The sequence below is a fragment of the Phyllobates terribilis genome, unplaced genomic scaffold, assembly GCF_046119375.1.
Source record: "Phyllobates terribilis strain yellow unplaced genomic scaffold, ASM4611937v1 Scaffold_9__5_contigs__length_417890890, whole genome shotgun sequence".
NCBI classification, from domain to species: domain Eukaryota; kingdom Metazoa; phylum Chordata; class Amphibia; order Anura; family Dendrobatidae; genus Phyllobates; species Phyllobates terribilis.
Window position 1 is genome coordinate 282,808,077 of NW_027362769.1, and position 26,616 is coordinate 282,834,692.

The following is a 26,616-nucleotide window of genomic DNA, read 5'->3' on the forward strand; positions in this document are numbered from 1 at the left end:
GCACCCCATCACTCTCCTTCTTGGTCAAAGAGCCCTTACACAGCCTGGAGGTGTGTTTGGGGTCATTGTCCTGTTGAAAAATAAATGATAGTCCAACTAAACGCAAAGCGGATGGAATAGCATGCCGCTGCAAGATGCTGTGGTAGCCATGCTGGGTCAGTATGTCTTCAATTTTGAATAAATCCCCAACAGTGTCACCAGTAAAGCACCCCCACACCATAACACCTCTTCCTCCATGCTTCATGGTGGGAACCAGGCATGTAGAGTCCATCCTTTCACCTTTTCTGCATCGCACAAAGACACGGTGGTTGGAACCAAAGATCTCAAATTTGGACTCATCAGACCAAAGCACAGATTTCCACTGGCCTAATATCCATTCCTTGTGTTCTTTAGCCCAAACAAGTCCCTTCTGCTTGTTGCCTGTCCTTAGCAGTTGTTTCCTAGCAGCTATTTTACCATGAAGGCCTGTTGCACAAAATCTGCTCTTAACAGTTGTTGTAGAGATGTGTCTGCTGCTAGAACTCTGTGTGGCATTGACCTGGTCTCTAATCTGAGCTGCTGTTAACCTGCGATTTCTGAGGCTGTTAACTCGGATAAACTTATCCCCAGAAGCAGAGGTGACTCTTGGTCTTCCTTTCCTGGGGCAGTCCTCATGTGAGCCAGTTTCTTTGTAGCGCTTGATGGTTTTTGCAACTGCACTTGGGGACACATTCAAAGTTTGCCCAATTTTTCGCACTGACTGACCTTCATTTCTTAAAGTAATGATGGCCACTCGTTTTTCTTTACTTAGCTGCTTTTTTCTTGCCATAATACAAATTCTAACAGTCTATTCAGTAGGACTATCAGCTGTGTATCCACCAGACTTCTGCACAACACAACTGATGGTCCCAACCCCATTTATAAGGCAAGAAATCCCACTTATTAAACCTGACAGGGCACACCTGTGAAGTGAAAATCATTTCTGGTGACTACCTCAAGAGAATGCCAAGAGTGTGCAAAGCAGTCATCAAAGCAAAAGGTGGCTACTTTGAAGAACCTAGAATATAAGACATATTTTCAGTTGTTTCACACTTTTTTTGTTAAGTATATAATTCCACATGTGTTAATTCATAGTTTTGATGCCTTCAGTGTGAATGTACAATTTTCATAGTCAGGAAAATACAGAAAAATGTTTAAATGAGAAGGTGTGTCCAAACTTTTGGTCTGTACTGTATTTCTTTTTTTATGATCTATACAGTGGATGTAATATCTGATGTTGGGCTAATCTCTTTTAACATGTGGTCATACCAAAATTATTTTACAGGTCAGTGCTTTATATTGTGTTTAAGAAGAGATACAAAAATAAATACATGTTAAAAACTAACAAAGAAGAAGGCTTTCAATTATGTCTTACATTTCTGTAGGAAAATACCAGATATTCCTGCTTTGGGCTTTCTTTTCAAACAATTAAAAATGGGTTTGAAATGAAAATACTCTATGGCGGAAATTTATCAAGAACTGTGATTCATACATCAGTCTGGCACCAAAAACGTATGCCTAATCTAGTAGGAGGATCATACTTCTCAACCCATTTGGAGCACCGAGGTTTGCATGGATTTCAGCTGTAATGAACATCAGTTTCCTGGAATACGTTATAGAAACTTATCAGACTGTGGCAGACCACGCCCCTTTTATACCAAGCCCCACCCACTCTCAAGGGGCAAAAAGACTAAAAGGTTTTACACAAATTCCACATGGAAAAATTATACAATTTTTACAACCGTGGTGTAGAAAAATAAAAAAAGACTACCTAAAGGAAAGAATAACCAAAAATATTTAAAAAAATGCGGTGTGCAAAACTGGCCACAGACAAAAGAATTGAGGTAAGGTGGAGAGGTTGTACAAGGTTGGACCAGAACTCAGTCCACCTACGGAAATGAGGAAAGGAGTAACATAAGACAACTGAACGTCCAGACCCAGTCATTGTAAAGTGTTTAGATAATTCTAGTAAGACCGGTATCCTATCAGCTATCAACACACACGCTGATGAGCAAGATGGCAGTAAAAGAGGAATGAGTACAGAACTTTAACAGTGTACAGAGCGCTGACTGCTTACAGACCCCGGCGCCGTCCACGTGACTGTAATCGAGCAGCTTCAAGGAGAATATAACTTCATTTTCTTCCTGCAGCCGAAAATCCTCTGCAGCCGAACAATTATGGATGCTGGTAAATACCATTTTTTCTATGACTGATATCCTGTAAAGTTATTCCCTATTCAAAGGGTAAGATGTAACTTACTGATTGATGGGGGGGGGGGTCCCAACTGCTGGAGCCTCCACATTTCTCGGGATCAGTGAGGCCCCAGTGGTCTGACCTCGGCCATTATTCGGTTATGTCATAGCCAATGGTTACTTAAAACTTAGCACAAACCTTTTAAGATCTTTCAGCAGGATGGAAAAGTCAAACCAAGTCAGCAAAGTCCAAGACAATTGTTTTGTTTTTCTCCCAGTTCCACTCAGGTTTCCACAAAAGTGTACTAGTAGGTTCTGATCTGTAGTATTTATTTATTTTACTCACTTATATAGCACCATTAATTCCGCAGCGCTTTACAGACATTATCATCACTGTCCCCATTGGGGCTCACAATCTAAATTCCCTATCAGTATGTCTTTGGAGTGTGGGAGGAAACTGGAGAACCCAGAGGAAAACCACGCAAACACGGGGAGAACATACAAACTCCTTGCAGATGTTGTCCTTGGTGGGATTTGAACCCAGGACCCCAGCGCTGCAAGGCTGTAGTGATAACCACTGAGCCACCGTGTTGCCCTAGTACGGTGCAAACGTTTTATGCAGGTATAGAAAAAATATTAAAAAAGTAAGAATGCTTTAAAAAATAAAAATTATAATAGTTTACATTTTATTAATGTAAAAAACTAAATTGATTGAACAATCGAGAAGTATAAATCAAATCAATATTTTGGGTGAGCACTAATTGCCTTCAAAACAGCATGAAAGCATCAATTCTTCTAGGTACATGTGGCACTTGCACACACCGTTTTTAAAGGAACTCCGCAGTGAGAGTGTACCGGACATCTTTGAGAACTAATCACAGATCTTCTATGTAGGCTTACATAAATCCTTCTGACTCTTCATGTAATCTCACAGACAGATGATGTTGAGACCAAAGCTCAGTGGGGGCCGTTTCATCACTTCCAAGTCTCCTTGTTCTTTATGCTAAAGATGGCTGTCAGGGTCCGTTTACACAGACCGACCGGCAGCATAAGATGACTGACGATCGGTAAAGGTTTACAGATTGGCGGTCGTTTGAATGCCTGTTTACACAGGCAGACCAAAGTAAATGATGCGCATTGAGCGAGCTATACTAGATTGTTCAGTGTACATATACGGTCATTGTTCTCGGCAGTGCAAGTCCTGTTTATATAGGATGATGCACCACAGAGAATGATGATCTTTTGTGCTGCTTAAAAGATCATTTCACCAGATAAGCCAGCATTTTTCTCGTTCTTCAGGTGATCGCTGCCGATGCTACTGGCATTGCAAGATAACCATGAAACAATGCACGTTCACTCATTATTCTACCGCTCTCAAATCCTTCTGCAAACAATCTGCCTGCTAAGGAAATGTTTAAAAAAATTGACTCATCAGTCCAGAGCACTTGCTGACGTTCTTCTGCACTCCAGTCCTTATGTTTGCATGCATAGTTAAGTCACTTGGTCTTGCTTCCATGTCAAAGCTTTTGACAGAAATTCTTCCATGAAGACCATTTCTGAGAAGTAAATGGGTGTATAGAAGTACTACTCATTGCTGCAGTACGACCAGTCAAGTCTGCAAATTGCTATCTCGGAATGGATGCGTGCAGGAGCGGCCTGTTACATTCCTTAGCATTGAAATTGCAACACCAAGAAGGAAAAGTGAAATTCTGGAATTATTGCTAAACATGTGAATGATATGCAAATGCTAAAAAAAAAAGACATTTTTTTTCAAAACGGCTCAATTCATTTTGAATAGAGTATGAGCACCATGCTCACAAATCCATGCACTTACTCATTATGGCTGCTATCAGTGAGGTTGTTAACGGTTGTCTGAGGAATGTTCTGCCACGCTGAATGCACTTGGGCACGCAAATCTGCAAGATTAGTGATGTGCGAGCACTAAAATGCTCGGGTGCTCGTTGCTCGAGTCGAGTAAATTGGAATGCTCGGGTGCTCGACCCGAGCAACGAGCCCAATGTAAGTCTATGCGAAACGTGAGCAGAGGTCTGCATGGGGGCCTAAAAATTGTCCAAATCGATGGGAACAGTGCTCAAATGACATGGGAACAGCATGAGGAAGACCCTTTGAGGCATCTCTGACTCCCAGGTCACGGCTGTCAACAATGTTGTCAGAGTATTACGCCACTTATACGGGCTCACAATAATGCGTACAAAAACAAAACCAAAATGGATTTTTCTGGGAAAAATGTTAAGGAACATGCTTTCCAGGGTAATGACTTGTATATAAGGCAAAATAAATAACCAAAAACAAAAATGATCTTCCACACCTTGGGCTATGTTCACACGTAGCATGTCATTTTAACATTTTACTACCTTTTACTACCTTGTCTGGACCTGTGGTGTGTGAGACATAATCAGACACATCCTGTTTCATTTATGAAGGAGGGACTCTGAAAGTCACAAAGCCTATTTTTATAGGGCCATCCGGTAGCCCTTACTATTCTTAAAGGGCCAGCAGTTGGCCCTCACTATTGTTAAGTGGAGGATGAGGAGAAGGACAACAGAAAATAGACAAAATCAGGAAGCGTATACCCATGTCTGGGTGTGAAGAAGTGCATGGGAATAGACCTCCCAAAAAAAAAGACACTGGATTTGAGTTTATGTTCCACTACTATCATTCGGTGGTGTTGAGAAGTCTGGCCCAATCCAGCCCTTGTTAATTTTTATAAGAGTCAGCCTATCAGCTTTTTCAGATGACAGGCGGATGCCTGTCAACTGAATTCCCCCGACGGCACTAAAAACTCGCTGAGAAAACGCTAGTGGCAGGACAGGCCAGGCCAGGACCTCCAAGGCGTAGAGAGCTAGTTCATGCCACGTGCCCAGCTTGGATACACAATAATTATAAGGCACAGAGGAATCATGGAGGACGTTGGTACGGTTGGCAAGGTACTCCTTCAGCATCTTTGTAAAATTATCCCTCCTTGGGAGAGTACCCCGTGCATTAGGGCCTATGCGATGGGAGGGTCTGAGAAAACTCTCCCAGACCTTTGACAGTGTTCCCCTGCCTCTGCTGGATGGAATTTGTGTCTCTCTCGCCTGTACTCCTTGGTTGTCCAACAAACTGTGACCTCTGCCGTCAGAGTTTTCAGACGGGAATTTTGTTAATAATTCCGCAACAAGGGCCTTCTGGTACTGCAAAATTTTAGTAGACCTGTCCGCCGCGGGAATGAGAGATGACTGTCACCCAAAATTTGGAGAACGTGAGGGTCACGGGAAAGGCAGCATAACATAAAGTCAGCCATGTGTGCCAAACTGCTAATAGGCAAGACTTCCATGTCCTCACCAAGAGGACGACTGACCAAGCTCTCCTCCTCCCTCTCCTCAGGTCATCCACACTGAACAGACGGTATAACAGTTGTGTGGGTAGTACCATTTGTAGTGGAGAAAACTAGCTCCTGTTCTTCCTCCTCCTCTTCCCCATTGTCGCCCAATCCATGTTGAGATGAGATGAAGCTGGTTGTGTGGAATCACCCTGTATGGCTCCTTGCTCCATCTCATCGTGCTCCGCCTGCAATGCCTCCTCTTTAATTGTGAGCAGCGATCATTTCAGAAGACAAAGAAGTGGGATGGTGACGCTAATTATGGCGCCATCGCCGATCACCATCTTGGTGGAGTCCTCAAAGTTTTGGAGGACAGCACAGATGTCTGACATCCATGCCCACTCCTGAGCTCTTATGCGCAGAGGCTGACCTGAATACTGACGGATGTTTTGAAGCTGATACTCAACAACAGCCCTGTGCTGCTCACAAATCCTTCCTAATATATGCAACGTTGAGTTCCAATGAGTTGGGACATCACACACCAGTCGGTGAACTGAAAGCTGCAAACGCTGCTAAAGCACGGCAAGGGCGGCAGAAGCTGTAGCTTACTTTTTAATATGGGCACACACGCGGCGTACTTTGACAAGCAGATCAGGCAGATCTGGGTAGATTTTGAGAAACCGTTGAACCACTAGGTTGAGCACATGGGCCAGGCATGGTACGTGTGTGAGCTCGCCTCGCTTCAGAGCTGCCACAAGGTTCCGGACATTGTCACACACGACCATGTCTGGCTGTAGATTCAGCGGTGACAGCCACATGTCTGCCTGCTCTTTGAGAGCTGTCCAGAACTCTTCAGCGGTGTGCGGTTTGTTACCTAAGCATATTAGCTTCAGCACAGCCTGTTGCTGCTTGGCCGAGGCAGTGCTTCCACCTTCTGACTTATGTGGTCTTTTCGTAGATGGAGGCTGAAGAGGAGGAGTTTCAGGGGCTGTAGAATGTGGGGGCAACCCTTATTGACCCAGGGTCCACAATCCTCGGCGTCGGGAGGATGTGTTCCGTCCCAAGGTCTGACTGGGTCCCGGCTTCCTCTATATTAACCTAGTGTGCCGTCAGCGAGATGTATCGTCCCTGCCCACAAGCACTTGTCCACGTGTCCGTGGATTGGTGGACCTTCCCAGTAACCGAGTTGTTGAGGGCACGGCTAATGTTCTGGGACACGTGCTTGTGTAATGCGGGGACGGCACACTGGGAGAAATAGTGGCGGCTGGGGACAGAGTACCGAGGGACGGCCGCCACCATCAGGTTGTGGAAACCTTCCATCTCCACGAGACTAAAAGGCAATATTTCGAGTGCAAGCATTCGTGAAATGTGTGAGTTTAGTAGTGTGGCCTGTAGAATGTTGGCTGCGTATTTTTGCCTGCGTTCCAAGGACTGGGGTAGGGACAACTGAACGCTGCACGGGGACAAGGACGTGGTTGCTGAGGGTGGTAGTTGCGAGTGCAACGACAGAGCAGAGCGGGAGGCATCTTCGCATGCGACATTGACAGGGGATTGGCGTGCACGCACAACAGCGGAACAAGCAGTGGTGTCACCCACAGACACTGTTTTTGGACCCTGGTGTTCGGCCCACCTAGTCGGGTGCTTTACTGTCATGTGCCTGAGCATGCTTGTGGTGGTCAAGCTGCTAGTTTTGCTACCCCTGCTGATGCCGGCCTGGCAGATGGTGCAATTTGCACTGCACAGTCTTTAAAAAACAACCAGACTGGGGAAGACCTAACATTTGTACTGGCAACTTCCGTTGTGTTAGTGTTCCGGGGAACAGTTGCCCGCCTTGTGTCTGTGGCCACCACACTGCTTGTTCCTACCTGTGGTGCTACGCCTCCCTCCCCCTGTGTGCTGCTGTCCTTGCTCTGCATGTCACCTTGTCAGGTTGGGTCAGTGACTTCATCGCCCACCACCTCGTGTTACATTTCCGCACCCTGGTCCTTCTCCTGACTTTCTGGCAATTGTGTCTCATCATCCACCTCATGCTACAGTAATTGCAATGTGATACATCTAATGGACGCCCGCGGTTTTAAATAGCGGTCTTGTAGTTTAATATTATTGCCAGCGACCACGTATGAATAGCTTCACTGACACACTGCTGCCACACTGTAAATGGAGTACAATATTTTCCATGGTCGCTACAAATGGCTGGATTTGTACCGCAGTTATATGTGATACATCCGACAGACGCCCACGGTTTTAAATAGCGGCCTTGTAGTTTACCATTATTGCCAGCGACCACGTGTGAATAGCTTCACTGACATATTGCTGCCAAACTGTAAATGGAGTACAATATTTTCCACGTTCACTACAAATTTCTGGATTTTTATCGCTGTAATAAGGGATCACGTCTGATGACTGAAAAGATCTGGCTGTATTCTGCAGTGCTAAAAAGCAAATGGAGCAGTAAAATATTGGACTCTATTACTTTTTAAGAAAATAATCAGGATTAAGAGAAAAAAAAAGATATCTAGTCCAATGGCTATCTGTAACAGGCAGCAGCAGCAGACAGAATGTGCAATGGACACTATTGTGCTGTATAGTGTTCACAAATTTCTCAGCCTGCCTAACTCCTGCTATCACCACTGAATGTATGCAGCTGGATTAGTCCTCAGAGGGACTGTTAGTTCAGATGGATATCTAGTGGGTACGGAAAGTATTCAGACCCCTTTACATTTTTCACTCTTTGTTTCATTGCAGCCATTTGGTAAATTCTAAAAAGTTCATTTTTTCCCATTAACCCCTTTACCCCCGAGGGTGGTTTGCACGTTAATGACCAGGCCAATTTTTACAATTCTGACCACTGTCACTTTATGAGGTAATTACTCTGGAACGCTTCAACGGATCCCCCTGATTCTGAGACTGTTTTTTTGTGACATATTGTACTTCATGATTGTGGCAAAATTTCTTCGATATCACTTGCGTTTATTTGTTAAAAAAACAGAAATTTGGCAAAAATTTAGAAAATTTAGCAATTTTCAAAATTTTAATTTTTATGCCCTTAAATCAGAGAGATATGTCACACAAAATAGTTAATAAATAACATTTCCCACATGTTTACTTTACATCAGCACAATTTTGGAACCAAAATTTTTTTTTGTTAGGGAGCTATAAGGGTTAAAAGTTGACCAGCGATTTCTCATTTTTCCAACAAAATTTACAAAACCATTTTTTTAGGGACCACATCACATTTGAAGTCACTTTGAGAGGTCTTTATGACAGAAAATACCCAAAAGTGACACCATTCTAAAAACTGCACCCTTCAAGGTGCTCAAAACCACATTCAAGAACTTTATTAACCCTTCAGGTGCTTCACAGGAATTTTTGGAATGTGGAAGAAAAAAATGAACATTTAACTTTTTTCACAAAAATGTTACTTTAGACCCAATTTTTTTTATTTTCGCAGGGGTAACAAGAAAAAATGGACCCCAAAATTTGTTGTGCAATTTCCCCTGGGCACGCAGATACCCCATATGTGGGGAAAAACCACTGTTTGGGCGCACGGCAGGACTCGGAAGGGAAGGAGCGCCATTTGACTTTTTGATTGTAAAATTTGCTTGAATAATTAGCGGACGCCATGTTGCGTTTGGAGAGCCCCTGTGTGCCTAAACATTGGAGCTCCCACACAAGTGACCCCATTTTGGAAACTAGACCCCCCAAGGCACCTATCTAGATGCATAGTGAGCACTTGGAACCCCCAGGTGCTTCACAAATTGATTTGTAAAAGTGAAAAAAAAAAACACTTTTTTATTTTTACGGATTAATTTGCGAAGCAACTGGGGGTTCCAAGTCCTCACTATGCATCTAGATAGGTGCCTTGGGGGGTCTAGTTTCCAAAATGGGGTCACTTGTGGGGGAGCTCCAATGTTTAGGCACACAGGGGCTTTCCAAACGCAACATGGTGTCCGCTAACAATTTGAGCCGATTTTCCATTCAATTTGTTAGCGGACACCATGTCGCGTTTGGAGAGCCCCTGTGTGCCTAAACATTGGAGCTTCCCCACAAGTGACCCCATTTTGGAAACTAGACCCCTCAGGGAACTTATCTAGATGTGTGGTGAGTACTTTGAACCCCCAAGTATTTTGCAAAGGTTTATGACGTAGAGCCATGAAAAAAAAAATCATTTTTTTTCCACAAAAACGCTCTTTTAGCCGCAATATTTTTATTTTCACGAGGGTACTAGGAGAAATTGGACCCCAAAAGTTGTTGTGCAATTTCTCCTGAGTACGCTGATACCCCATGTGTTGGAGAAAACTACTGTTTGGGCGCATGTCAGGGCTCGGAAGGGAAGGAGTGACGCTTTGGAATACAGACTTTGATGGAATGGTCTGCGGGCGTCATGTCACGTTCTCAGAGCCCCTGATGTGTCTAAACAGTGGAAATGCCCAACAAGTGCCCCCTTTTTGGAACGGATACCTGATTTGTCAATTTTATAATGTAGTGTTATACGCCAGTTGTGTAGGACAACCTGACAAACACTACACAACTGAAGTATGACAACCTGACGAACACTACGTCAGCTGTGTAGTGTTCGTCAGGTTGTCATACGTCAGAAATTAATTCAACAGTACATGGAAGTATGGTACCTTTTGAAGCAGTCTTTCATGCAGAGGCCAGGTTTGTCGGGGCAGGTATCACATTGGTAAATGGTGTCCTTGCGTATTCCCTTTAGGTAACACACTCGGCACTTCTTTTGTGACTTACCTTTTTTTCCGCTGGGAGGGATCTGCCCCGGGAAATGCTGGCCCGGTACAATTCGAGGTCCTTCAGTTCCAGAAGTAGTGGGGCCCGCTCCGCCACCACTGCCAAATATCAGGGCCTTGATAACTGTCTCCTGAAAGTGAAGATACGACGCAGAAGTCTGGCCTGCACATTTTGACAGAAGGAAAGCGTTGTGCATTGCCATCTGAACAATGTGCACGGCCAGCTTCTTATACCATACCTTGGCCTTTCTCAAAGCACTGTACGGCTGGTGGACTTGATCGGAGAGATCAACTCCCCTCATGTACTTGTTGTACCCCACTACACAGTCTGGTTTGGCGACCTGAGTAGTGGAACCTCTTACAGTGCTGAGGGTGCTGCCATCACCATGTATGGTGGTCACCATGTATGGTGGTGTCCTTGTACTTAACCATCAACAGGTGGTCGCTACATTGGGCTCTGCTCTCACCCCTTCTGAGCAGCTGCCCAATTAGAGTCTTTGGGAGGCCTTTCTGATTTTTGCGGACAGTACCGCAAGCTGCGGTATGTCGCGCAGAGAGGGACTTGAAGAGCGGGATACTTGTATAAAAGTTATCCACGTACAGGTGATAACCTTTATCCAGCAGTGGGTGCACCAAGTCCCACACAATTTTCCCACTCACTCCCAGAACAGGGGGGCATTCAGGGGGTTCAATCCGGGAGTCCTTCCCTTCATAAACTCTAAACTTGTGAGTGTACCCTGAGGTACTCTCACAAAGTTTATACAGCTTGATCCCGTACCTGGACCTCTTACTGGGCAAGTACTGCCGGAATCCAAGCCGCACCTTAAAAGAAATTAAGGACTCATCCACGCAGATGTCCCTTTGGGGCACGTACACTTCACCAAACTTGTTGTTGAAGTGCTCGATGACCGGCCGAACTTTGAAAAGACGATTAAAGTTTGGGTCATCGCGTGCAGGACACCTTGCATTATCTTGGTAATGCAAGAACTTGTGGATGGCCTGAAAACGTGTCCGGGTCATGACCATTCGGAACACTGGAGTATTATACAAAACGTCAGCACTCCAGTATTGCCAAACCTCTGTTTTTTTCAGGATCCCCATATGAAGGACCAAGCCCCAAAACTTCATAATTTCTTCTACGTCTACAGGAGACCAGTTAGAAAATGATGAAGAGGGGTTTTGTTCCAAAAATTGATGAGCATACAAATTAGTTTGGCCCACCATGAGGTTTATAAAATCCTCAGAGAAAAAGACTTTGAAAAAGTCTATTTCTGTGAGGCCGGTGGTGTCAAACTTGATTCCTGATTCAGCAACGAAATCACGAATCAGTGGTTCAAAATTTTCGGTGGGCAAGGTCCATACGGGATCAGTAGTGGGGGGGTGCTGGAACATCTTGTCTCCTGCGACGACTGCGGGCGGTCCAGCAGCACCTGAGGAGGAAGAGGAGGAAGAAGAGGAGGAAGAGGAGGACGATGAGGCGTCGGAAAAGTAAAGAAATGTGGGATCCTCGCCCTCGCTGTCAGTCTTAGTGTCTGAGGCAACAATAGTGTATGCCTCCTCCGCTGAATAGCGAGTTTGGGATGAGCCGGACATTTTTTTTTTCTCGTGTATGTGGTGCATGTGTGTCAGTACTTTATTTAGAGTGTGTGTGTGTCAGTGTGCTTGGTATGAACTTTTTTTTTCTAAAAAAAAAAGAGAAAAAAAGGAACTACCGTAGGTGGTGCAAACAGCGAGCACGAGTGCGGATCGGTGAACTAGGTCACCAATCAACTCTCGGCAGCTGCTGGGTGTGTGCGCGGATGTGGTGCAAAGGTGGGGGGAGGGGAATTGACAGGGACAAGAAAAAGTCCTGAAAAGCAGCGAGCACGGACGTTGATCAGTAACGTAGACACTGCTCAGCGCTCGGCCGCTGCAGGACGCACAAAAAAAAAAAAACAAAAAAAAAAAACTGGGGGGGGGGGGGGGGGGGGGGGGATTGGGGGTAAAAGGAGGGGGGGAGAGGGGTGGATGAGGGGAGAACAGATGAGTTCTTCTTTCAGCAGGATCAGCAGCAGGTTCTGGAAGAGGCTCTGGAGCAGGATCCGCAGCAGCAGGATAAGGAGATGGAGACCCAGGACCCTGGAGACAGCAGCAGTAGGACGCTGGAGCAGGAGATCCAGGACCCTGGAGACCGCAGCAGGACGCCGGAGCAGGAGATCCAGGACCCTGGAGACCGCAGCAGGATGCCGGAGCAGCAGCAGCGACTGGAGCAGGTAGGAGAAAGGTCTTGTAGTGTAACAGAAGATTCTGTGGCACTACAAGGCCCAGCACAGCGCAGATCAGACGTGACCGCTCTGTAGAAATCCTCACCAAGTGTGAGGATCTGCAGGGCGGTCACAGGGGGGTGACAGGGTGGTGACAGGCAGGTCACAGGCCGGTCAGGTACTCTGATTGGTGCGATCGATGATGACATCGATCGCACCAATCAGAGATGGCTGGGGCCTGGGCACGCACCACATGGGGTCACAGGGAGGTGACAGGCAGGTCGCAAGCCGGTCACCGCCCTGTGACCGCCCTTTCACCTGTGTTCAGGTACTCTGATTGGAGCGATCGATGTCATCATCGATCGCTCCAATCAGAGCTGGCTGGGGGCTGGCTGGGGGATATATGACATCACAGGGGGTCATGGGGAGGTGACAGGCAGGTCACAAGCCAGTCACCGCCCCGTCACCGCCCTGTTACTGCGCGGTCCCGCTGTGATCGATTTGATCGGCGATCACACCGATCCTAGCAGTTTGGAGAGAGGGCTGGGGTTACTAGGCAACAGACTAGGATCGGTGCTCTTAGGAGCACCGATCCTAGGCTGCACATCACTGTTTCCGGCAATCTGATTGCCGGAAACAGTGATAAATGCTGTGATTGGCTGTTCAGAATTGAACAGCCAATCACAGCGATCGTGGGTGTGAAGGGGCGGCGACACCCCTCGAGATGCCGGCGCCATCTACCCTAAGGTAAGATGGCACCAGAATTTTAATGCTATCACCTCGACTTCGGTCGAGGTGCTGCATTAAAGATAGGGCGTATTAATACGTATCTGGTCCATAAGGCCCAGGGCACAGATACGTATTAATACGCCCTATGTCGTAAAGGGGTTAAAGTACGCTCTGCACCCTATCTTGACTGAAAAAAAAAAAAAATATATAGAAATTTTTGCAAATTTATTAAAAAAGAAAAACTGAAATATCACATGGTCATAAGTATTCAGACCCTTTGCTCAGTATTGAGTAGAAGCACCCTTTTGAGTTAGTACAGCCATGAGTCTTCTTGGGAATGATGCAACAAGTTTTTCACACCTGGATTTGGGGATCCTCTGACATTCTTCCTTGCAGATCCTCTCCAGTTCTGTCAGGTTGGATGGTGAATGTTGGTGGACAGCCATTTTCAGGTCTCTCCAGAGATGCTCAATTGGGTTTAGGTCAGGGCTCTGGCTGGGCCAGTCAAGAATAGTCACAGAGTTGTTTTGAAGCCACTGCTTTGTTATTTTAGCTGTGTGCTTAGGGTCATTGTCTTGTTGGAAGGTGAACCTTCGGCCAAGTCTGAGGTCCAGAGCACTCTGGAAGAGGTTTTCATCCAGGATATCTCTTTACTTGGCCGCATTCAGGTTTCCTTCAATTGCAACCAGTCGTCCTGTCCCTGCAGCTGAAAAACACCCCCATAGCATGATGCGGACACCACCATGTTTCACTGTTGGGATTGTGTGGCGCCCAGCTGCGCTTGGTACCACAGATCCTAGAAGGGTGCATTAACGGATTCCTCCACAAGAGGCCCCCACAGCACACACACACCTCCACCTTCCACCTCAGACCACCAGAGGGAGCCCATTAGGGATATAAAAAGGGAAGGTGGAGCCAGGCAGCCCAGTGATTCAGCAGTTCCTGCTCAGACACAGAAGGAGTCAGTGCAGTCGAGCCAGAGCCTAGCAGTTCCTGCTGAAAGAGTTCAGTACAGTCTGTAGAGTGAGTCCAGACTAGAACTCACAGAGCTCAGGATAGAGAGCTAGGAGTGTGCCGACACTCTGAGAGAGGCGAAGAAGAGCAGCGTCCCGGCTGCAGTGTGTGTAGCCTAGCGAGGGCCAGAGCAGGGCCGAAGGCAAGTGGAAGAAAGTAACATAGGGGGCAGAGGAGCTTTACAAGCTCACCTCAGAAGTATATATACCGGACACCGGGTCCGAGTCTACGTGGATCTTCATGACCAGTAGAAAACAACCGGAACCCCTGGATAACTACATGTCCCAGGATCACCAAAAGCTGATACGTACCAGGGACAGGAATCACGGAGACCCCAAAGAATAGGGAGAGTGATCTCCAACAGAAGGCCCTATCACCAAGTCAGCAGGTGCAGAACAGAAACAAAGTTAGGCCTAGCTCCAGGCAGGTCAGAAACTTACTACACAAAGGCAAGAAACAGGAGGCCCTACACCGGCTCACTGGGGAGGATCCTGATATGCACCCTTCACCCTACAGTGCTCCAGGACGTGCCTGAATTTCCATCAGTAAAAGGTACTGAAGTGAACTGTGTGTTTGCCTATCCTTCTTCAGACCCGGCTGGGTCTCCTCTGTCCTGCATCCCCTCTCCTACGCTGCCCTGAGGCCTAGCTCCACCTGTGGGGAGCTCTCTCACCCAAGCTGCCTTAACACCGGCCTCAGTGGACTGCCGCAGCGCTGGTGATCCTCACCAGGCAGCACAGGTGGCGTCACGAACATTTACAAACCTATTATCCCAATATACAATCCCCTCTTTTCAGTTGTCCGCCCTGGGCCACGGACCGGGCCAGCCACCGTGATATCCCCCAAGCATCTGAGGGCCCGGCTGCCGAGTACCCCACGGCCCTGGGGGCGCGACAACTTCTTGCGTCACGAACAGGATTGCGTGCCCGCTGCAACGACGGAGTGTTATGCCCATTGCCACCGGGTACTGTGCGCCTTTAATCAAAAAAAAAAAAAACAGTGTATTTGACTGTGGTGAAGATTGCCGCCATTGTTGGGCCGCCGAGCGGGAAGAAGGGCGTAACCGAGGGAAACTGAGAGGCATACCTGCAAAAGTGCGCAAAGCCCCAGACACGCCCCACGCCTCGACGTCGAACCAGGAAGCGCCAGGTCCTGGAAGGAGCGTCGTCGAACGCTCTAACATAGGACGCAAGCGACGCAAGGTCCTGAAGAAGACAGTCACCTGCGGAGCTGTGGCCTAACGGAAGAAAAGAAGGTAGGCCACGGTTCGCTAGGGGGGCGCCAGAATGTTCGAGGAAGAGCAAAACGCCGGAGCACCGGTTAATGGCCCTGATGTTCAACCCGAGCTCGGCGCCGAGCAGGCCAAAGCAGCCGCTCCATCAGCAGGACCGGTATCTCCTGTCATACCCATGGCCCTGAATGTCCACAAGGTGGGGGAGGAGAGCAAACCCCCGCCATCTACAGCTGATGACCCGGCTGGGCCAGCCTATCATGGACAGGTGCTTCCCCGGAAGGAGCACCATTATTGAACTGCTGAAAATGTTTTATATGTTTATAATGTTTTTGTTATGCAACGTTTAAGAAATGTGCCTCCCATAAAGGGAAGATTGTTAATGTTTATTGTTTTATAAAATGTACTTCAGCCCGGGAGTGCTGAGCTTTGCTAGGGGGGAATGTGGCGCCCAGCTGCGCTTGGTACCACAGATCCTAGAAGGGTGCATTAAAGGATTCCTCCACAAGAGGCCCCCACAGCACACACACACCTCCACCTTCCACTGCAGACCACCAGAGGGAGCCCGTTAGGGATATAAAAGGTGAAGGTGGAGCCAGGCAGCCCAGTGATTCAGCAGTTCCTGCTCAGACACAGAAGGAGTCAGTGCAGTTGAGCCAGAGCCTAGCAGTTCCTGCAGAAAGAGTTCAGTACAGTCTGTAGAGGGAGTCCAGACTAGAACTCACAGAGCTCAGGATAGAGAGCTAGGAGTGTGTCGACACTCTGAGAGCGGCGAAGAAGAGCAGCGTCCCGGCTGCAGTGTGTGTAGCCTAGTGAGGGCCAGAGCGGGGCCGAAGGCAAGTGGAAGAAAGTAACATAGGGGGCAGAGGAGCTTTACAAGCTCACCTCAGAAGTATATATACCAGACACCGGGTCCGAGTCTACGTGGATCTTCTAGACCAGTAGAAAACAACCGGAACCCCTGGCGAACTACATGTCCCAGGATCACCAAAAGCTGATACGTACCAGGGTCAGGAATGACGGAGACCCCAAAGAATAGGGAGAGTGATCTCCAACAGAAGGCCCTATCACCAAGTCAGCAGGTGCAGAACAGAAACAAAGTTAGGCCTAGCTCCAGGCAGGTCAGAAACTTACTACACAAAGGCAAGAAACAGGAGGCCCTACACCGGCTCACTGGGGAGGATCCTGATATGCACCCTTCACCCTACAGTGCTCCGGGACGTGCCTGAATTTCCATCAGTAAAAGGTACTGAAGTGAACTGTGTGTTTGCCTATCCTTCTTCAGACCCGGCTGGGTCTCCTCTGTCCTGCATCCCCTCTCCTACGCTGCCTTGAGGCCTAGCTCCACCTGTGGGGAGCTATACTACCCAAGCTGCCTTAACACCGGCCTCAGTGGACTGCCGCAGCGCTGGTGATCCTCACCAGGCACCACAGGTGGCGTCACGAACATTTACAAACCTATCATCCCAATATACAATCCCCTCTTTTCAGTTGTCCGCCCTGGGCCACGGACCGGGCCAGCCATCGTGATATTCCCCAAGCATCGGAGGGCCCGGCTGCCGAGTACCCCACGGCCCCGGGTGTGCGACAATTGTATTGGCAGGTGATGAGCAGTGCCTGGTTTTCTCCACACATACCGCTTAGAATTATCACCAAAAAGTTCGATCTTCGTCTCATCAGACCAGAGAATTTTATTTCTCATAGTCTGGGAGTCCTTCATATGTCTTGCACTGAGGAGAGGCTTCCGTCGGGCCACTCTGCCATAAAGGCCCGACTGGTGGAGGGCTGCAGTGATAGTTGATTTTGTGGAACTTTCTCCCATCTCACTACTGCATCTCTGGAGCTCAGCCACAGTGATCTTGGGGTTCTTCTTTACTTCTCTCACCAAAGCTCTTCTCCCATGATTTCTCAGTTTGGCTGGATGGCCAGGTCTAGGAAGACTTCTGGTGGTCCCAAACTTCTTCTATTTAAGGATTATGAAGGCCACTGTGCTCTTAGGAACCTTGAGTAATGCAGAAATTCTTTTATAACCTTGGCCAGATCTGTGCCTTGCCACAATTATGTCTCTGAGCGCCTTGTGAAGTTCCTCATGATTCTCATTTGGTCTGACATGCACTGTGATCTGTGAGGTCTTATATAGACAGGTGTGTACCTTTCCAAGTCAAGTCCTATCAGTTTAATTAAACACAGCTGGACTCCAATGAAGGAGTAGAACAATCTCAAGGAGGATCACAAGGAAATGGACAGCATGTGACTTAAGTATGAGTGTCTGAGCAAAGGGTCTGAATACTTATGACCATGTGATATTTCAGTTTTTCTTTTTTAATAAATTTGCAAAAATTTCTACAGTTCTGTTTTTTTTTCAGTCAAGATGGGGTGCAGAGTGTACTTTAAATGAGAAAAAAATGAACTTTTTAGAATTTACCTAATGGATGCAATGAAACACAGAGTGAAAAATTTAAAGGGGTCTGAATACTTTCCGTACCCACTGTATACCCTGGTGTGGAATACCTATGAACTATTACACCGCCAATTCTGTCCCTCACACAGCAGCACCTCTCCCTACTCTGCCTATCTGAAGGTTAGACTGTGACGAGCAGAGCGTCATCAGGTCTTATATAGACCTGATGACGCTGTGCGGCCAGCCAATCACTGTAATGCCACAACCAACATGGCTACGGCATTACAGTGAGTGGCAGACAATCTCTGCATGTTCACTGACTCTCTAAAGAGCGCCAAACATGCAGGGCGGGGACCCGAGCTCCCGCCCGAGCATCCTGGAAATCAGGGCTGTGGAGTCGTGAGTCGTGGAGTTGGAGTCTGTATAAAATGGACCAACTTCGATTCCTAAAATATATAATAAATTGGGTACAGTAGTTCAATGCAGTTTGTGGGGAATATTTTTTCATACGAATTTGAGAAAGTGTAATGCACACGCCCGGGCTGAGCGGCGTGTGCGTGTGATTGTAGTGATTCCACTGGACCGTGCCGGAGAGTGAATGCCTGGAGGGGCGTAACTAGGTATTCACCCGATCCGACCAGGGTCGCACGACGGCATACGACGCCAGTGCACCAAGGAGGAACCGAGCAGAGGGACCAGGTGCTACTCCAGGACAGACCCCGGACACGGCTGTTGACCCACACAGGGGAATACAGGAACAGACTGGTAGGCTGGCACACAGACTGGTGGGTATAGGCAGGCACGACTGGTATGCAGGCAGGCGGGTATGCAGGCAGAGGGGTACAGGCAAGCACAGCTAGAGTGCAGACAGGGAGGCACTAGCAGGTAGGGACACTGGCGGGATAGGACCCAGTACACACTGGGACTCAGGAACAGAACCACAGATGTGGCGGACAAACACAGCAGAGTGAGGCCGCCCAGAGAGGTGAGCGAGAACAGGGCAGGACAAGGCCGCCTGGAGCGGTGAGCAAGAGTAGAGCAGGACAAGGCCGCCAGGAGCGGTGAGCAAAGGGTCAGAGCTGAGCGAGACTGTCGGAGCAGTGAGCAAAAGGATAAGAGCGGAGCGAGACTGCCGGAGCAGTGAGCAAAAGGGTCAGAGCGGAGCGAGGCTGCCGGAGCAGCGAGCAAAGGAGTCAGAGCAGGCTAGAACCGCCGGAGCGGTAAGCAAAGGAGTCAGAGCAGGCTAGAACCGCCGGAGCGGTGAGCAAAGGAGTCAGAGCAGGCTAGATCCGCCGGAGCGGTGAGCAAAGGAGTCAGAGCAGGCAAGGCTGAGCAGGGGGGACAGGGTTCTGTTCACACGGAACAGACAGGAAGGGAAAGGCAGAGCCAGATACCCACAGGGTACTTGCAGTGAAGTAGCGAGTGGACCACAAACTCACAAACGGGAGTACAGAGACAACAAGCAGGAGTTAGGTACGAGTTCAGACTCTGCAGAGAAAGGAAGGGAACGGACATAGAGGCAAAACAGGTAAAGGATAGGAGAGAGTTCAGACTGGGACTGAGTGTACGGAGGAGACCGACACTGCAGCGGAATACAGGAGCGGGTCTGGGAATACGGCCCCCAGAGAGGCAGGATGAACAGGCAAGGAGCGTGTTCAGACAGGACAGACAAGATACAGGAGCGGGTCTAGGTAATCGGCCCCTAGAAGGCGGGAGGAACAGGCTAGGAGCGTGTTCAGACAGGACAGACAAGATACCGGAGCGGGTCTAGATAATCGGCCCCTAGAAGGCGGGAGGAACAGGCTAGGAGCGTGTTCAGACAGGACAGACAAGATACAGGAACGGATCTAGGTAATCGGCCCCTAGAAGGCAGAAGGAACAGGCTAGGAGCGTGTTCAGACAGGCCTGGAAATACAGCCTCCAGGATAGGCAGACAAGAGAACACAGACAGGACTCAGTTCAGACACGGGAACTGATACCGCAAGGCAGGAGACATGGACAGGACTCAGTTCAGACACGGGAACTGAAACCGCAAGGCAGGAGACATAGACAGGACTCAGTTCAGACACGGGAACTGATACCGCAAAGCAGGAGACAAAGAACGGGACCTGGCACCTTCAGAGTGCAAGCACACACTGAATGAAACACTATGCTCAGGCAGGGATAGATGGGAGCAGCTGAGCTATATACCAGGTGACAGACAGCAATAGGCTGAGGACGCACAAGGGGTGTGACCCACAGCAGGTACAAAAAGCAGGAAGTGATCGGGCGCCGCCCTTAAGCAGCAGAAACAGACACAAACAGACAGCATGGAGGGAAGCCAGAGAGACATTCTGGACTGGAGATCAAGTGCGCGCTCTTGCACAGTGGGAGATGGACCACCATGCAAGGACGCCGCCAGGTATGTTACAGTACCCCCCCCCTTACGCCCCCTCTTCTTCAGGCCTGCCAGAATCTTCCGCAGGGAATTCGAGGACCAGTCGTTCACTTCAAGGAGATCACTTCCACTGTCCACAGGAAAAACTGATCTCATCTGGTTAGCTAGGATGCTACCTCCTATCCAGCCATCCTCAGCAACAGACGAAACGGGTGGAGTACCAGGAACAGCACACAAGGAAGTCTCTCTCCACATATTTTCAGGTGGCACCCCAGAGGGTACAGGAGACAACTGGAAGTCCTTCACCGGGTTGGAGGGGGACAGAGACTTGGGGGTAATCTCTGCTTCGAGGTACATCTTGTCAAGCTCACAGGAAGAAATAGACGGGTTATCAGGTACATAATGAGGAAAAGTCACTGTCTCTTTGTTATCTGGTGGTACCCCGGAGGATTCAGGAAACAACTGGAGGTCCTCCGCCGGGTCAGAAGAGTGCAGAGGCTCAGAGAAAACATCTGCTTCAGAGTACACTAGGTCGGACTCACTGGACGAAGCAGGCGAGGTATTGGGTACCGAGTATAGGAAAGTCTCTGTCCATTCACCACCAGGTGGCACCCCAAAGGGTTCTGGAGACAACTGGCGGTCCTCCGCCTGGTCAGAGAGGTGTAGAGACTCACGGGTAACCTCTGCTTCAGAGTACACTAGGTCGGACTCACTGGACGAAGCAAGCGAGGTATCAGATCCAGGATATAGGAAAGTCTCTGTCCATTCACCACCAGGTGGCACCCAGAAGGGTTCTGGAGACAACTGGAGGTCCTCCGCCTGGTCGGAGGGGTGTAGAGACTCGGGAGTAACCACTGCTTCGGAGTACACTAGGTTGGACTCAGTGGACGAAGCGAGCGAGGTATCAGGTACAGAGTATAGGAGAGTCTCTGTCCTTTCGCTACCAGGTAGCACCCCGAAGGGTTCTGGAGACAACTGGAGGTCCTCCGCCTGGTCGGAGGGGTGTAGAGACTCGGAGGTAACTACCACTTTGGGGTACCCATTGTCAGGCTCACAGGACGAAGCGGACAAAGTATCGAGTACCGGGTGTAGAGAAGTCTCTCTCCATTTGTCATCGAGTGGTATCCCGGAGGATTCAGGAGGCAACAGGGGGTCCTCCACCAGGTAGTAGAGGTGCACAGACTCTGAGGTAACCACAGCTTTGGAGCATCCTTGGACATGCAAACCGGTTAAAGTGGGTGAAGCATCTGATGCCGGGTGCAGGAAGTTCTCCTGTGTGGAGTCTGGATGGGCAGAAGTCTCTTCGGGCAGGAGAACTGGTGCACTACCCACGCACATTACCCGTTGGGGCTTCTCCGGGATACAGGGAGATGAAGCTTCAGTAGGGACTTCAAGGTTGGGGTCAGGAGGTCTCAGGGAGGACAGACCCTGGCGTGACGGCTTGCCTCTACGTCTAGCACGTCTGGACTGCCTCTTGAGGTTGGGAGAAGTATTCCGGAAAGCGTAGTCACCCTGTGAGGATTCTGGGTGGGCAGTAGTCTCATTGGGCTGGAGGACTATTGCGCTACCCACACACATAACCCGTTGGGGCTGCTCCGGGATATTGGGAAGTGAAGCTTCAGCAGGGGCTTCAGGGTTAGGGTCCTCGAAGACCATACGAAAGGCCACCAGGAAGGCCTGCAGGTCAAGGACGACAGGATCCCATGCTTCCCATAGGGGGGTGACCCATTTCAAGGCATCACCTGCTAGGTAGTCAATCATAAAGGCCACTTTAGCCCAATCGGAAGGAAAATAGAGAGGGTAGGCCTTAAAGTGTAGCATGCATTGCTCCACAAATGCACGACACTGTCTTGGATCCCCATAGTAACGTGGCGGATCCGCAGGAACGAGAGCTGATAGATCCATCTGGACGGTGCGTAATTCGCCTGGAACTCAGCTAAGGAAAAAAAAAAATGTATTTATTTATTTTAATGCATGTATTCGCTGGAAAACTTCTCAGAGAGCGAAGGCCGTGGGGCTCAACGGGAACCATGGCCTGAGCATGCTGTAATGCACACGCCCGGGCTGAGCGGCGTGTGCGTGTGATTGTAGTGATTCCACTGGACCGTGCCGGAGAGTGAATGCCTGGAGGGGCGTAACTAGGTATTCACCCGATCCGACCAGGGTCGCACGACGGCATACGACGCCAGTGCACCAAGGAGGAACCGAGCAGAGGGACCAGGTGCTACTCCAGGACAGACCCCGGACACGGCTGTTGACCCACACAGGGGAATACAGGAACAGACTGGTAGGCTGGCACACAGACTGGTGGGTATAGGCAGGCACGACTGGTATGCAGGCAGGCGGGTATGCAGGCAGAGGGGTACAGGCAAGCACAGCTAGAGTGCAGACAGGGAGGCACTAGCAGGTAGGGACACTGGCGGGATAGGACCCAGTACACACTGGGACTCAGGAACAGAACCACAGATGTGGCGGACAAACACAGCAGAGTGAGGCCGCCCAGAGAGGTGAGCGAGAACAGGGCAGGACAAGGCCGCCTGGAGCGGTGAGCAAGAGTAGAGCAGGACAAGGCCGCCAGGAGCGGTGAGCAAAGGGTCAGAGCTGAGCGAGACTGCCGGAGCAGTGAGCAAAAGGATAAGAGCGGAGCGAGACTGCCGGAGCAGTGAGCAAAAGGGTCAGAGCGGAGCGAGGCTGCCGGAGCAGCGAACAAAGGAGTCAGAGCAGGCTAGAACCGCCGGAGCGGTAAGCAAAGGAGTCAGAGCAGGCTAGAACCGCCGGAGCGGTGAGCAAAGGAGTCAGAGCAGGCTAGATCCGCCGGAGCGGTGAGCAAAGGAGTCAGAGCAGGCAAGGCTGAGCAGGGGGGACAGGGCTCTGTTCACACGGAACAGACAGGAAGGGAAAGGCAGAGCCAGATACCCACAGGGTACTTGCAGTGAAGTAGCGAGTGGACCACAAACTCACAAACGGGAGTACAGAGACAACAAGCAGGAGTTAGGTACGAGTTCAGACTCTGCAGAGAAAGGAAGGGAACGGACATAGAGGCAAAACAGGTAAAGGATAGGAGAGAGTTCAGACTGGGACTGAGTGTACAGAGGAGACCGACACTGCAGGGAATACAGGAGCGGGTCTGGGAATACGGCCCCCAGAGAGGCAGGATGAACAGGCAAGGAGCGTGTTCAGATAGGACAGACAAGATACAGGAGCGGGTCTAGGTAATCGGCCCCTAGAAGGCGGGAGGAACAGGCTAGGAGCGTGTTCAGACAGGACAGACAAGATACCGGAGCGGGTCTAGATAATCGGCCCCTAGAAGGCGGGAGGAACAGGCTAGGAGCGTGTTCAGACAGGACAGACAAGATACAGGAACGGATCTAGGTAATCGGCCCCTAGAAGGCAGAAGGAACAGGCTAGGAGCGTGTTCAGACAGGCCTGGAAATACAGCCTCCAGGATAGGCAGACAAGAGAACACAGACAGGACTCAGTTCAGACACGGGAACTGATACCGCAAGGCAGGAGACATAGACAGGACTCAGTTCAGACACGGGAACTGAAACCGCAAGGCAGGAGACATAGACAGGACTCAGTTCAGACACGGGAACTGATACCGCAAAGCAGGAGACAAGGAACGGGACCTGGCACCTTCAGAGTGCAAGCACACACTGAATGAAACACTATGCTCAGGCAGGGATAGATGGGAGCAGCTGAGCTATATACCAGGTGACAGACAGCAATAGGCTGAGGACGCACAAGGGGTGTGACCCACAGCAGGTACAAAAAGCAGGAAGTGATCGGGCGCCGCCCTTAAGCAGCAGAAACAGACACAAACAGACAGCATGGAGGGAAGCCAGAGAGACATTCTGGACTGGAGATCAAGTGCGCGCTCTTGCACAGTGGGAGATGGACCACCATGCAAGGACGCCGCCAGGTATGTTACAGAAAGTTATGAAATGTCCTATAAATGTCTGTCCTATTCCTGATCTAAGGGTCTAGACTTTTAGCTGAGTAAATTTATCACTTAAACATGAGTCATGTATGAGGGAGTCGGAGTCGTGGAGTCGGAGTCATGGAAATGACTGCCGGAAATACTCGCCAAGCATCTCGAGCAGTGAGATGCTCGGGCAAGTACCGAGCAGTAGTGAGCAAGCTCGCTCATCAATAGTCAGTTTTTATAAAAGAGTAAAAAGTTCTACATGATGCTCTTTTTCTTCCATTCAGAACAGACACATAACAACATAGCAGAACCAAAGCAGACCAGAAAATGATCAATGGGGCCCTGCTGCTTTCCAGTTACACAAAGGATCAGTTTTTGACATTTCATTTGTCTGTTTCTAAAAACTAAACAGAATAAGGGAATGTCAAAATGCAGTGTGAATGTACCCTTATTTCTAACGGTCAAATAACTTTGTTGACTGAATATCTTTCATATTTTTAGAATTTGTTAAACAACAATAAGTATAATAGTTAAAAGTAACATGCACCCATTTAATTGGATGGAAGTAATACATGTTTGGCCCATATCTGCCAGAGCAAGAACTGAATTAATGGATTTCTCAGTTAGAACTGAGTTAATGGATTTCCATTCTGGCTCATTTTCTGGGGTGTGTGCTTGTTGAAGGGGCATCTAATAGGTGATTTGAGTTGATGGGTTAATTGCTTTTAGTGATTTAATGCATACAATTATTTCTATTTTTATGATACAGAAATAAACATGTATAAGTAAGAAAATCTTACGGCTCGTCTTGATGCTGTATCTGTGGGTAGTGGCTTTTCCTTTACAGCTCTGATTCTCTGTTTTTCGTCTGTTTCCATTATACCATATTTCTCAGTTTCTGGTAGAAACATAACTTTTGTAAGTTAAAATATTTTGCATTTAATTTTTTTATAAATAATTTACAGATTAAAAAAAAACACAATTTACATAGTAGAAAATTTTAAACTACGCTATAAGTTAAAGTATGCAGAAAAGTGCGGAAAGCAAATAACGTTCATAAAAATTAAGTTTTCATAAAAATACTGGCTTTATTGCATTCAGTAGGAGAGACAAAATCTCTTATATTCTTATATATGATATATTTTAAAAACCAACAAAAACAAAAGAAATGATACAAAGCAAGTAGAACAATATACTTATTATTTTTCTCAACATGGTACATGGTAAGCTGTACTTGGCTATTTCGAGCGGTCTTACTGACAATGAATGGAGTTGAGGCTGAGCATGCACACATCTGCTCCATTCAAAATGATGCTGCAGTGCCAAATTCTCAGACTTCCAAAGCCCTGAAATTGGTATTATTGAATATCTGCAATCTGATTTTTATTCCAGAGAAATCCACATTCTTCTTAATATCATAGAATGTTAGAGTTGGAAGGGACCTCCAGGGTCATCGTATCGTATCCAACCCTCCCATATGTAGATAAGCTGTTAAGATCTAGGGGCTGGACATTGACCTCCATGAGAATCTGCCTCCAGAGCTTATTGTAAATAAAAGGAAGCGGTAGAAGTTTGAGACATGTAATGACTGACAGTCTGCTCTTCTGATCTACATGTCTTCATTTAAAATAATCTGTGGAGGCAGATTTTTAGGAAGATCGGTTTCCTGCCCATAGATCTTAACAGCTCATTTACACATAAGAAAAACAAGGATTTCTCTGGAATAAGACACTGTATTGCAGATATGAGGGTATCATTTTATTCAGCTTCCTATGACCTACATGTCCATGTAGACGGTTTAGGAGGGTTGATCCATTCTGACTTTGGTGTCTTCAAAAGTAGTCTTTTGACTTCTTTTGAAGTCTTTTGACTTTGGTGTCTTTAAAGAAGACACTAAAGCAATTAATGGAAACTTAAAAGATAAATCCTTTACTTAATATTATTTTCATTGCTGAATATTTAAAGATTTCAATCATTGTGCCAGTAGTTCAGGAGCATAGAAGGCAAAATTATTAAAGAGTCACATAAAAATAAAGAATATCCCCAAATTTTTCATGGAACGGTTTTCATCCTTCTATCAGATGTACGCCATGTCGGGAAATACAATATATGAAAATGAGCATTCAGATATCTGAGGTGAATGAAAAATAATATAAAACTTATTTCAATACCTGTTGGGTGATGGATTAAACACAAAAAGAGATAGTACCAGCTCACCTGAGCTAATGGCGCCTGAAGCAGGGATTCCAAGGGACCACTTGGCAAGGATAATAAATGATGGAAGAAAAATCCAGTTTCATAAAAATTCCAAGATTTATTTCCAAAGCAGCTTAACAATTGTAAAAGTCCATCATACAGCAAATGCGTTTCGAGCGCTCATGGCGTTCTTTATAAGAGCTCTGCTTTGGAAATA

At 48.0% G+C, this 26,616-nt stretch overlaps 1 protein-coding gene across 1 annotated transcript in view; it reads right to left on the reverse strand.

The window, feature by feature from the left end:
• Positions 1 to 26,616, reverse strand: part of LOC141162100 (glucose-1-phosphate thymidylyltransferase-like) — a 203,416-nt gene that overhangs the window by 77,332 nt on the left and 99,468 nt on the right. Inside the window, exon 6 of the mRNA XM_073647841.1 lies at positions 25,004 to 25,101. Coding sequence (XP_073503942.1) covers positions 25,004 to 25,101 — 98 coding nt within the window. The remainder of the gene's footprint in view (positions 1 to 25,003; positions 25,102 to 26,616) is intronic.